The sequence below is a fragment of the Vidua macroura genome, chromosome 5 (assembly GCF_024509145.1).
Source record: "Vidua macroura isolate BioBank_ID:100142 chromosome 5, ASM2450914v1, whole genome shotgun sequence".
Taxonomy (NCBI): Eukaryota; Metazoa; Chordata; class Aves; order Passeriformes; family Viduidae; genus Vidua; species Vidua macroura.
Window position 1 is genome coordinate 24,370,301 of NC_071575.1, and position 12,168 is coordinate 24,382,468.

The window sequence follows — 12,168 nt, forward strand, 5'->3', positions numbered from 1 at the left end:
GTTGATGGCATAGGACATTTTCTGTGGCTGCTATTGAGGGTATCCATTTTCTTTCTAGTGGCCAACCTATTCCTCGTGTCACCTATACGGAAGAAGAAAAGAAAACTTGGGGCACTGTCTTCAGGGAGCTGAAGAGTCTGTATCCAACTCATGCTTGCTATGAACACAACCACGTGTTCCCACTGCTGGAGAAGTACTGTGGCTACAGGGAGGACAATATTCCCCAGCTTGAAGATATTTCAAATTTCTTGCAGAGTAAGTTTAAAGCACCTAAAAGAACCAAATGAAATGAAAGGCCACAGCTATCAGAGGAAGTGGTGCTTCCAGAGGAGGAAGAGCAATCCCTGATTTATCAAAGGCTCCCTGTGATGTTTGGGCATATCACTTAGCCTGTGTCCTAGGTCCTTCTCCAATGCTTCTGGGGATACAATGGGACAGATGCTCAAATACTATGCTGGTGGTATACCTGGGCAGAAAATTGGCTGCAATTTAACTCTATTTAACATAAGGAGATTTAAAAAAAAAAAAAAAAAAAAAAAAAAAAAAAAAAAAAAAAAAAAAATCAACCATCAACAAACTTTTCCCACTGTAAGGAGTCTGGATAAGGATAAATCAAACACATCAGCTGTTTTTAAGATGCTCTCTTTCTGTCCCTTCAGGCTGCACTGGGTTTCGGCTGCGTCCCGTTGCAGGCTTGCTCTCGTCTCGGGATTTCCTGGCTGGGCTGGCGTTCCGAGTGTTCCACTCCACGCAGTACATCCGCCATGCCTCCAAGCCCATGTACACCCCAGAGCCGTGAGTACTCTGGCACACGAAGGGTGTCAAGCTGCAGCACACCAACAGCAGGGTCAGTCCAGCTGGGAATAACTGCCTGGGACTCTGCAGCACTCCTGGGAACAGGGCTAAGGGAGAGCAGCCAAGGGACTGCTCTCTTCTGGAAACATTTATGGAGCCTTTCTAGTCTGTTTAACAATCTGCATCCAATGCTACAAGTTCTCCTGGGGCAGATGAGATAGTTTTGCTACTGAAGACCTGCTTGTGTGGTGTCTGGGATGCAAGAGAGCAGTGTACAAGGGCACTTAGCTAAGCTATTGGCACCCAAGTAGTGCAGCAAGGACTCAGCCTGTTGCAAGCAAGCTTCTGGCAGTAAGATAGGAGGAGCCCAGACCATTGGACCCATCTCTTTTTCATTTTGGAGTGTTTCTCTCTGTCCCTGTCCATTGTCCTTTTCCAGTTGCCATTTTAAAAACAGATTTCTTATTCTGCTTCATATTGTTGCAAATCTTTCTTGTTTTTTTGCTTCCTACTTTCCACAAACTCTTTCCCTTTCTTTTTTTATTTTTGATTCTCCTGACTTTCTTTCCTGCTTTCATTTACCCCACTGTCATCATGCCAGGCTGAAATGTCTTCCATAGACTTTTTTCTTCCTTTTTTTCTTCAAAAAAAGGTCTTCCAGGCCTTTTTTGGACATCTTATCCCCTTCCCCTTTCCATCTCACCAAATCACTTCTCTGTATTTGAAAAATCTAACAATCCCTGCTGCTGGGGGATGTATGATGCAAAACCAGAAAACCCTGGGGTTTGCAAGCATTTCCACCACAAGAATAGTTTCAGAGCAAAATGTTTTCCTGTGAATGTTATCTGCTGGTAGGAGCAAATGCACTGCGCTCTTGACTGTGTGCTGGCTCTAGGGCATTCTTCCAGCATTGCCGGACTTTTCCTGAATCACAGTTATTCAGATGTCATGTTTTCTTGCAGTGATATTTGTCATGAGCTGCTAGGACATGTACCTCTTTTTGCTGATCCCAGTTTTGCTCAGTTTTCCCAGGTAAGTTATTCAGTGGTTATATTATTTCTATAATTAAACACACAGTAATTCAGTGGATGATCCAAGAGCTGTGAAGGGTGGTGCAGATTCACCTTTAAGCATACTGTATAAGCGTGGCTGAGGTGGGTTATTTATTGCTTGAAATCTGGACGCAATTCACGTAGGTGAAATCATAAAGTCCAACTCCAAACATGATTTTGTATGAGTTGCTTTTTGACAGACCCTGTGAAGCCATCATTTTAAAGCCTTCCTGCAGATGGTGATCCTTCTGAGTAAAATCATATAGCTCAGGATTATAGATGGATTATCACCTCACCATGATCTTCAAATGTTAGGGAAAGTGGAGATTTTGTTTTGTTTTCTGTTGAAGCAACATTGTAGGCTGAGTGAGGAACTGTCTCAGCTGTAAGCATGGCAGAAGGCTGGAGAGGAGATTTGTTTTTAGTAGTGTTAATGTCCCTGGAAAAGAAGCCAAACCCTGGTGAAGCAGTAAACTTTTGGCTGCATCCTACCAGAAAACATGGAAATACACAGAGAAAGGAATAAAGACAGAAAGACTGACAGATTGAAAGAGAGAAAGAAAGAGAGGAGGGGAGAGGAGGAAAGGGAAAGGAAAGGAAAAAGAAAGGAAAGAAGAGAAGGGAGGGAAGGAAGGAAGGCAGGCTGGCTGGCTGGCTTGATGTAACATCTCAAAAGAAAAAAGTCAGTTTGATCTAGTTAGTAAGTTTTCAGTATTGCCTTTAGGCTTTGCCCTTTCCCAGAACTGGTGTTTCCTTCCGGATGAGTCCTACTGTACCTTGGCTTCCTAAGATTTGACATGGTGATAATGCCTTTGCTGTGTGGGGGGAGCACTCTGATTTTTGCACTATGCAGTCTTCACTAGAGCAAATCAAGAAATGAACCTGGCTATATTAATCTCATGTGTCTGTCTTTTGAATCCAACCATTGCATGCATGCTGGAAAAAATCTCCATTAGCTCCCAAGGTATGAATAAGCTCTTTCAAATCATGCCCTGTCATTCAGAAAAAAAATAGCTCATTCAAGGCTTCAGGAAATCTCCTTTAATCAGGACCCATCAAAACAAAGAGAAATATCTAAGGTGTGTAGGTGTGATTGATTTGCCTCCTTTTGTCCCTATCATTCTCTCAGATGTTCATTGTAGAATTGATCAAAAGCCTGTCAAAGCAAGAGGAAAATTTTATTTGACCTCAATGGGCTTTGTACCAGGCACAAAGGATCATGCCTTTTAAATGACATTTCGACAAGATCCTTTGTTCATTTTTGGAGAGATTTCTGGTTTAAAATTGATCTTGCATGATAGGAACATGTCCTGTAAACATTTGTGTGTGGTAGTAAGCAGTGGTAACATTTAAAATCTGAGCAATTACATAAGAGGGGGCAGGAAGAATGTTTGCAATAAACAGCTTGAAGAATAATGGTTTATTGTTACAGGAAATTGGACTGGCATCTCTGGGAGCTCCAGATGATTTCATCGAGAAACTTGCTACGGTAATTTAATAAATGAGGGCTCAATTTTCCAAAGCGCCCTGTGTTGTCTTAATTCTGCTGCCACTGAAGTCACTGGTAGAACTCCCATAGAGCTGAATGGGATCAGAGTGAAGACTGTGATTGGAAAACCCTACCCTGAAACAGTTGCACTAAAGGAAAATAGCTTTGGCACCCCTTATTCAAAGTGACAGTTGTGATTAAACACAGAAGCCCAAACAAGATTTCCTCCAGCACAAACATATTGGGCAAGAAAAGATTATATGTTGCTTCATCCCCAGAGGAAATTTCAAGAGGCAGCTTCTGTAGTTGTTTCACCTTCAAGCATCTCTTCCACTTTGCCAGGCAGGCACCATCCTCTGTAGTCAGCATAGATCACCTGGATAGCTACTCTGAGACTACTGAGACCCAGAGCTGCAAACTTTGAATAAAACTGGGGATATTGCTCTGAGATTAGAGCCCCCAGTGCTAAATGGGGGCCACCTGGGCAAAGAATTCCACCAGCTTTGACACTTCTGATAGATGGGGTAGTTTCTTCTGAGCCAGGGCAGGTATGCCTTGAAAAGGACAGACCCAGGAGTCAAATTTGGCCACTCTCCATCTTCCTTCCCTATTCCAGCAACAACACTGCTGCAGTCAGATGCCCTGTGTGAAGCAGGAGTCAAACTTTTCTAAAATAAGATTCAAACTTCCACTGGGTTGGCCAGCTAAAATAAAGCTTTGTTGCCACAATTTCATTGCTCTTGCTGACAAAGATAAGCACAGTAAAACACAACTTTGTTTGTCATGGAACTGAACTGATTCTCAGGCAGAGAGAATCTAAAGCCGTGTTTCTCCCAGGAGAAGAATTTCAGTCTGAAGGGACATTTATTGCATTTATGCACTTGAATTTGACACACAACATAATCTTATATAGAAATGAAAACTCTAAATGTATTCAAATAAATGGTGTACACATATGACTTTTTATCAAGAAATTATAAGTTTCTGTCTCATTTTCTTTCCAGGTTTATTGGTTTACGGTTGAGTTTGGACTTTGTAAGGAAGGAGATTCCCTCAAGGCTTATGGTGCAGGGCTACTGTCTTCATTTGGGGAGCTGCAGGTGTGTTCTAGAAAATATTTCAAATATGTTTATAATTATTCAAATTCCTTTTCTGAATGTCTTCAGATCTTTGGTTTTGCTTCATACTTTGTGCACAGAAGTAGGATGAAATGTAGTACTTCATTGTAAAGCTCTGATAAATGTGTAGGTGTATGGAGACACAGGGAACTCACACCTCCTTCTTTCCCAGTAAGTGACATTATCACTGTATACTACAGGAGCAACTCTTCCCTGTCTGAAATGGAGTTGCTCTTTATTTATTTTACAGAACATTCAAGCACTTACACTGAAATAAATCTCTTACCTTTTTGTTCATAGTATTGTTTATCAAGTAAGCCTGAGATTCAGCCTCTTGTCCTGGAGAAGACTTCTGTGCAGAAGTACTGTGTTACTGAGTTCCAGCCTGTCTACTATGTTGCTGAAAGTTTTAAAGATGCAAAAGAAAAGCTAAGGTACTCCAGTCATTCCAGAGAAGAACCTATTCTTGTCTGCTGCAATTACAGTGGATCTCATTGCCATAAAGGGTCTTGGGTTGACAATCATGGTTTGAGAGGCATTAGAAAAATCTGTGCAATGCTTAAAGATAATAAACATTTTATATCCTCAGAATCTTGGGCAAAAACGAGTAGTAACATTAATATACCTTATGCATGAAACCAAGAATTTGTGTTTAGTGTAACTAAGAGCTTCATTTGTCTAACCAAAATGCAACAAAAAAATTTATCTGTTCGGTTGCAGTGGTAGTGACATTTAAAGTCAAATCTGGCTAATTAATACAAACCAAGTAACTTTACCATTATAGAATTACCAGTTCTTGTAAAAAAAAAAAAAATCTTGTATCTACTCCTTTTCCTCTGAAATTATGTCCAGGTTCAGTTCTGATTCTTGGGACAGGAATGGCTCAGCCTGTTGGGGTTCAGCTTGGTTTTCACCTTGACAGCATTTCTATTCGTGTTAAAACACCAACACACTACCATGTTTCTGGGTGTTAGTCAAACCACTAGGGGCTAGCCTTGGTTCACACTCAACTTATTTTTCACTTGGAGATGCCACACACAGCCTTGTCCCAGACCTGCAGTCCCTTATCTTTCTACCATTCAAAGATAAATTGTTCTGCATCCCAAGATATTCTGCTACCTCAGGCTCCCCAGATCTGAGGTCTTCCTAGCTCTCTCCCCTGCTGCTTCCTTACTTGTCATAAGTCTGGAGCTTTTCCTTGTGCCCTTTTCTCTAGGGAAATACCTGGGAAAGATGGCCTTCTCTTCTGGGCTGTGCTATTATTATCCTGCACACAGCTTCTGCCTTCTCTGTATGCATCCCTGAGTAGCAAGGTCCTTGAGGAAGTGGAAAATGCTGCCTCACTTAGCTGCAACAAAATATCTTGGAGCTTTTTTTATTTGCTTCAGTGACCAAATTGAAAAAAGTGGTTAAATTGAAATAGAAGTTCTGGGGTTTGGTCCAGCACCTGTGTTAGAGGCTTGCATCTGGACATGTGTGTTTGTGGGTAACAGAATACCTTTCTGAAAAACTATTCTGACACTGACAGCTTAAGGCATTCATCTTCTAATTGGGATCTTACCTTCAGCTGAGATTTAGGAAAGCCATCTTCTAATGTGATCTCTCCTCTTAGAAAAACGAGACCGATGCTGCTAAATTCATCATAACCAACGTAATATTTTCTCACTGTCACACCTTGTGGCCTGTTCATACTGAGTCCTGTTTGAGACAATGTCCTTAATAAGGTTAATAATAAGGTTTAAACTGAAGAAGCTTTGTGGGGGTGGCATCCAGCATATTCCACTGTTGTGGGCATATGAGATTTACCCTGCTGAGTCACAGTCTGTGTAGTGGGGCTCCATAATCAACTCCTGCGTGCTTTCCTTCCTCTTTCAGCAATAACTGCAGTAATCCAAAGCAGATATATAAGCCAGTATCCTGCTGGGGTCTACAAGGAGCCTAGAACAATAGCTCTGACCGTCTCATCCCATTCAGGGCCCTTCTTTCCGCAGTTCTGTGGTTATGCAAATTAATATTTTCCCAAGACACCAAAATCTTAATGCTTCCGACATGGAATTAACTATTTTGCAACAGAGAATGCTGCTTCACTCGATTAACTATCATCTAGCTCTTAAATTACCTGCAAACTACCAGGTAATTTAAGAGGTAGACCATGCCAGAAGTTAGGTGTCTGCTTGCTCTTTGGCACACCAGGATGATGTAGATCCTTGACCTTAATTCCCCAGAAACCCAGACTTGGATTAGAATTCCTACCTTTTGCACTAATGAAAGGAAAATGAGTTGTTCAAGTTTGGCAGATCCCAGTTGCTACATAGTTGGCCTATACTAGGAGCAGCGTTGCCATGCCAATATCTTAGTCCTGTTCAGAAAAAAAACAGAGGTGATAAGGACAAATGCTGTTTCAGGTGTGTTGCAGAACATTGTAGGTCTCAGATCAGTCAGTAGGAATTTCTGTTATTTCCTCTCATAGATTTTCTTATCCCCACAATCAACAAATGCACACACCAAGAAAAGAGTTAGTGAAAAAAAAAAATAAACTGTATATTTTTTGGTTTTTCCCTCAGGAAATTTGCTCAAACAATCCCTCGTCCTTTCTCTGTTCGGTATAATCCCTACACACAGAGGATTGAAGTCTTGGACAATGCAAAGCAGCTGAAGAACTTAGCTGACACGATCAATAGTAAGGAATTGTACATTTGTTACCTTGAATTCCTCAAAACTTGGGTCAGAAATAGGAACCACAAGGCGGATTCCATCTGGTTGCATTTAATGCTCTGAGCCTATCCAAGATAAGGCAGCAAACATCTCCTTTCTCATGAAAAAATTACTTCCCAATTCTAGCCAAGCTTCAACAAGCATTTCCATTTCACTATAACTTGCTAAATCTGAAAAACCCACTTTTGGGGGAGATGCTAGGAAATGGCAGATGGCCTTGAGGTGGATCCTAGCTGTTTTCAGTAAGGAAGTGAAGGAGAAGCATGGCTTTGACCGTATTTTCCCCCTCATGTTGGCTAGCCTGCTAAGAGCCAGCTCCTCTGATCCTGCGAGCCAGCCTGTGAGCCAGCCTATGGCTAATAAGGCAAAGGGATGACTCTGCAGACCTAGCTCTAGTAAGACCCTAATAAACGTGTCCAATTTAGCACTTCTGTGCTCACCTTATTCTTTAAGAGAGTTGGATATAAAGGGTAAAAAACATACAGGAGTGTTAGAAATGGACTTGTTCTGGAATTAACTGCCCTGATTACTTCCTTTGCAGGTGAGATTGGGATCCTTTGCAATGCCCTCCAGAAGATCAAATGAAGATTTGCTGTAATGGTGTAATGGTGTAATGTAGTGACTAGAAGCTATGATGTGCAAGTGCCAGTCTTGATCTAGCCTCAGTATATTATCTTCCAGTGAACTGCATCAATAATTATGTTATATATCTTAATTATTAGAGATTAACAGATAAACAGACATCTATGGGTGACCCTCAACTCTTCTGGCCTTCAGACACTAATCCATTTTTTTCTTACTGATGTATAAAAATTACCTTATTCCTGGGAACCTGGGGGAAGTCTGTATATGTTTTGTGCCAAAGGTTAGCAGAAGGAGATCTTCACCATGCAGAGCATAATGTGCTGCTCCTGTGAGGTCTGGGACCAGGGATGGGATGTCAAAGATGAACAGAGTAATCTACCTTGCCTTCTCTCACAGTCACTCGCCACTCAGTGCCTCCCAGTTTTCCAAGGTTCCCATGTGTCTGGAACTCTACACCTTTCAGGGTACAAGGGAAGATTTCTGTTAACAGGCATACTCAGCTACTCATGGTGGATTGCTGATGTGTGAAGGCTACATTTTTTCTGTGTATGTCCTTTCCTGAGAGGTGTCTCTTATTTTTCTAGTCTCACAACTTAGAAGGTGGATACCAGCACCTTGGAAAATGAGAGGAAGTGCCTGTTACAATGTAGCTGAAGATGTTGGAGCTTTCCAGCTCCTAACTCACTGTATCTTGGCTTGAGTCCCCACCAAAGGCATGGAAAGCCTGGGTCAGCTGTGCCCCAGTCTAACTACATTCAAACCCAAACATGTTATCTTTCAAGATAGGTCCTAAGTAACGATACCTTTTTGTATCTCCACTGCCCATCTGAGCTTTAATCTCTTTTTTTTTTTTTTTTTTTTTTTTTTTTTTTTTTTTTTTTTTTTTTTGTGAAAGCAGTTTTATTTTTCCTGGAGTATATCTCAACTGAATCAGAAATGGAACCAAAGGTAGCTCCAGCTTCACTCAGTGGTTGAGCATGGAGAGAGAAGAGTTTTGCTGTTCAGGAAGCTGTTTCTGTATTTAACCAATAAATTTCACTCAAATCAGCTAATTGCCCTCTTGGACTGGTCCACATTGTATAATGCCTCCTTGTAGCTCCCTGGTTGAAGGAGGGAACTCAGCATTGGAACACTGCAGCAGAATGGAGCAAAGGGAAACTGAACTGCATTTCCAGCTTGAAGCAATTTTGCATCATGACACTTAACATGGCTCAGGGGCCACATTTCTGTTTGAAGATTGAAAGATGGAGAGGGATTTGAAGGCCCATGAGTCTCATACCTGTAATAGTACTAATTTATATTTATAGTTTGAAAATCAATACTGCTTTAATGTAAGCATCATCCTTTAGGAAGATAGAAAATACAGTTCTTTTCATTACATATATGGTGGGTAATAACATTAATTTAAGGATACCAGCTGGAACCCTTTTCAATAGACATATAGTTATGCAAAATGGTATCATTTTGGTGCTTTGAAGTAACCTTTTTTATCTCAGTATCTTTTTATTTCTTTTTTTCTCATCACAATGTCTCTCTAGATCTTTCAATCCCACTTGACATGGATTTTCAGTGTGAAAGTAGCCCATATTTTTATCTCTTAATATAATAGGACCCATGAGGTAACTGTATGCTACAAAGAGGCAATTTCATCCCAAGGGTAAAGTCTTTCAAACTAATCCTCAGACAGCCTTCCAAGCTCCTCTGCTTCTGTCTTGAATGACAGCAGCAGTAGTTCTATAGTGATATTGAGAGCTCAGAATTCATGATTTTCTTTTATGTGCAAGTGGAATAGTTAGAGAATATTGATGCCACATGTCTGATTCTCTGTCCTTTAATGCAGGTTTAAATGAGCAATAGCTCCAGCCAAAGAAGCATAGCATGGCTGCTCAGCAAGACAGATGAGAAAAAATTAAATGTTCAGCATTTTAAAAGCAGAGGAAATGTATGGAAAGTAGATTTTCTTGCAGAACAAATAATCTTGTACCTAAGTACTTTAAATACTACAAATAAATCACATTTTAAATAGTACTCCTTAATGGGTGACTTCTTATTTCCACGCTTAAAGAAAGTTCCAGCTGTGTAGGAAAATGCTTTTTGCATTATTGGACTGGTGTAAATCCTCCTTGTATGGTAAGCATCAAGTCAACCAGAATTAAATACCCAGGTAGGAGGGAATGCCCATCTGAGGTGCTCCCCAAAACAGAAAAAGGCTCTCTTGACTGTCACTCATCCAGCCAAGATTATGAGACTGATATAAACACTTCCTGATGTGTGCCATTATTTAGAAATGCACAGCCAAGCCCAGCTTGCTCTACATTTGTATACTCCATAAGTCTTTGGGTGCTACTCTGACTAACCTACTCCAAGCTAATTTTTAGGTAACCTTCCTCACTTCTACCCCACTATGATCACATTTCTTGGTATCCTCGTCTCCAGCTCGGTTTCAGGTGATCAAAGAAGCTTTTTTGTGAGGCCCTTTCCTTTATGGTGACCTTGGCCCCGGTCAGTGATTGTGATGAAGGGACACCAGTCTGGACTGGTGGACTCCTCTGGGTGTCTTAAGATGCCTACATCTGACAACAGGTTTGGAGAAGGGACATTTTAGTCCCCAAAGAATGCAGAAATTGTTGAAAAAGGAATTAGACACAGCAGCAGTCCACAGGAATGCATTCTTTTTAAACTCCTTCTGCTTCTTCACACCATGCTGGCAGCTGTCAGAGAAGATATTTTGATGTTCAGGTGTAACCATCTAAATTAACCTAAATAAACTAAAAATATTAATGTTGCATCTATCTCAAATGAGTGGCACTCTGCTCATAGAGGATAAAGATACCTGCAATGGTACCAGATTAGAAAAAGGGCAGGTTGTTTGTGGTGATCAGACCTGGCCTTCTTCTCCTGTGCCCAGACTTGCCACCACTGCTGGGGGAACATGGGAGTGGGAAGAGCTTTTTTCCCTCTTAAAGCCCATTTCTACACCCAGCTAATTCAGTTGCAGCTGCCATTTAACCACCTCTGAGGCGCCCCTTGCCCTCCTGGAGTCACCTGGGATACAAGCCAGGCCTGGAGGGTGCTGCAGTGTGCATGAGGGATGGGTTCTGCACCAGGTATGGGTTCTACATGGCAGAAAGTGGCCTGCCCCATGGCCCCTGGGCCCAGGCTGGGCATGGCTGGGACACTCCTCTTCCCAGGCTGGCACTCACCACACCCTGCAAAGCCCACTGTGCCTGAGGTCTGGAGGAGCCAACATTCCCCAGGATGCTGAGACCTCCTTCCTGGGCACAGTACTGCAAAATTCACCTTGGGTTTGTCTGTCAGCAGGGAAATAGATGAGGAAATCAAGACCTTCCCAGTGCTCTGTCTTGACCCAAGGGAAGATGTGGTGCTTTCGTGATCCCTAGAGAACAAAATTTTGTTTATTTTCCCTGGCCAGGGAAGAGGTAAGAGCAGGATAACAGGGGTGTGACTGAGCCAGGATAAGCTAAGGGACACATAAAAAAATGGCTCCATCTGCAAAGGGAGGCCAGAGGGGTGGTCTTATCTCTGGACCTGGAGGATGACCTTCACAGGGGGTCTGGCACACTGTAACTTGAGGTATGAAGATGTGGGTGCTCATATCCAGAAATAATTTTTTGATGTCAAGTGTAAGGAAAGGGAAGATGTGCCTTCCCTGTCAGGAGCAGAGTTAAATCCCCCTGGAACTTATTCTGCCACCAACAAGAAAGATGTGACCCTGGTCTTTTTGAGAGCCTATTTCTCTGGAGATAAAATCATGACAGAAACAAGTTCCAATGGAGGAATGTAGCCTGGAGGCAGCACTCCTCTCTTGGAGGGATAGGATAGAACAGGTTCAGATCCTGTGGGTAGGAAAAGCTCAGAAGTAGGCAATGGATTCTGACTCTGGCTGAGGTCTCTCTGACACTCCCAGAATTGTGTCTATGCAGAGTAGACAGAACTTAGATGGGGCTATGATCTGGGAGAAGAGCCCATCGGGGATATAGACAATACAGAAAGAGTGCCAGTGAGGTAAGAGAGAGTGAGGATAAAGGACTGCCTCAGACACTGTGCAGGTCAGTCCAGACTGGAAGATGCGAATGGAGCTCAGGCTAATTGATTGCCTCTCCACAAAGGAACCCCTATCCAGGGCTGAACAGCTTGCAGATACCTTCAAACAGAGCAGGAGGACTGCACTTTGAAGTTACCCAGGGGAGGAGGGCCATCTTGGGCTCTTGCGCACATCCGACACAGGCGGCTTCCCTTGATGTGTCTGGCACGGCCAACATAAATGTCCCTACACCTAACACACAGCAACCAGCTTGTGTCCCTACTCCTGGCAGCTCCAAGCTCACCACACACAGACACACTGCATCTCCAGTCCCACCAGTTCCCCTGGTCATTGCTCCCACACCCTCAG

General features: G+C 42.4%; 2 protein-coding genes across 2 annotated transcripts in view; one reads left to right on the top strand and one right to left on the bottom strand.

Annotated features, from left to right (window-relative positions):
- The window catches only part of PAH (phenylalanine hydroxylase), a 33,982-nt gene extending 24,200 nt beyond the window's left edge, over nucleotides 1–9,782 (top strand). Inside the window, exons 6-13 of the mRNA XM_053977702.1 lie at nucleotides 59–255; nucleotides 660–795; nucleotides 1,758–1,827; nucleotides 3,280–3,336; nucleotides 4,341–4,436; nucleotides 4,755–4,888; nucleotides 7,019–7,134; nucleotides 7,711–9,782. Coding sequence (XP_053833677.1) covers nucleotides 59–255; nucleotides 660–795; nucleotides 1,758–1,827; nucleotides 3,280–3,336; nucleotides 4,341–4,436; nucleotides 4,755–4,888; nucleotides 7,019–7,134; nucleotides 7,711–7,754 — 850 coding nt within the window. The 3' untranslated portion in view covers nucleotides 7,755–9,782. The remainder of the gene's footprint in view (nucleotides 1–58; nucleotides 256–659; nucleotides 796–1,757; nucleotides 1,828–3,279; nucleotides 3,337–4,340; nucleotides 4,437–4,754; nucleotides 4,889–7,018; nucleotides 7,135–7,710) is intronic.
- PARPBP (PARP1 binding protein) overlaps nucleotides 6,720–12,168 on the bottom strand; it is a 289,156-nt gene continuing 283,707 nt past the window's right edge. Inside the window, exon 20 of the transcript XR_008437136.1 lies at nucleotides 6,720–6,813. The gene's annotated coding sequence lies outside the window, so the exon portion shown is untranslated. The remainder of the gene's footprint in view (nucleotides 6,814–12,168) is intronic.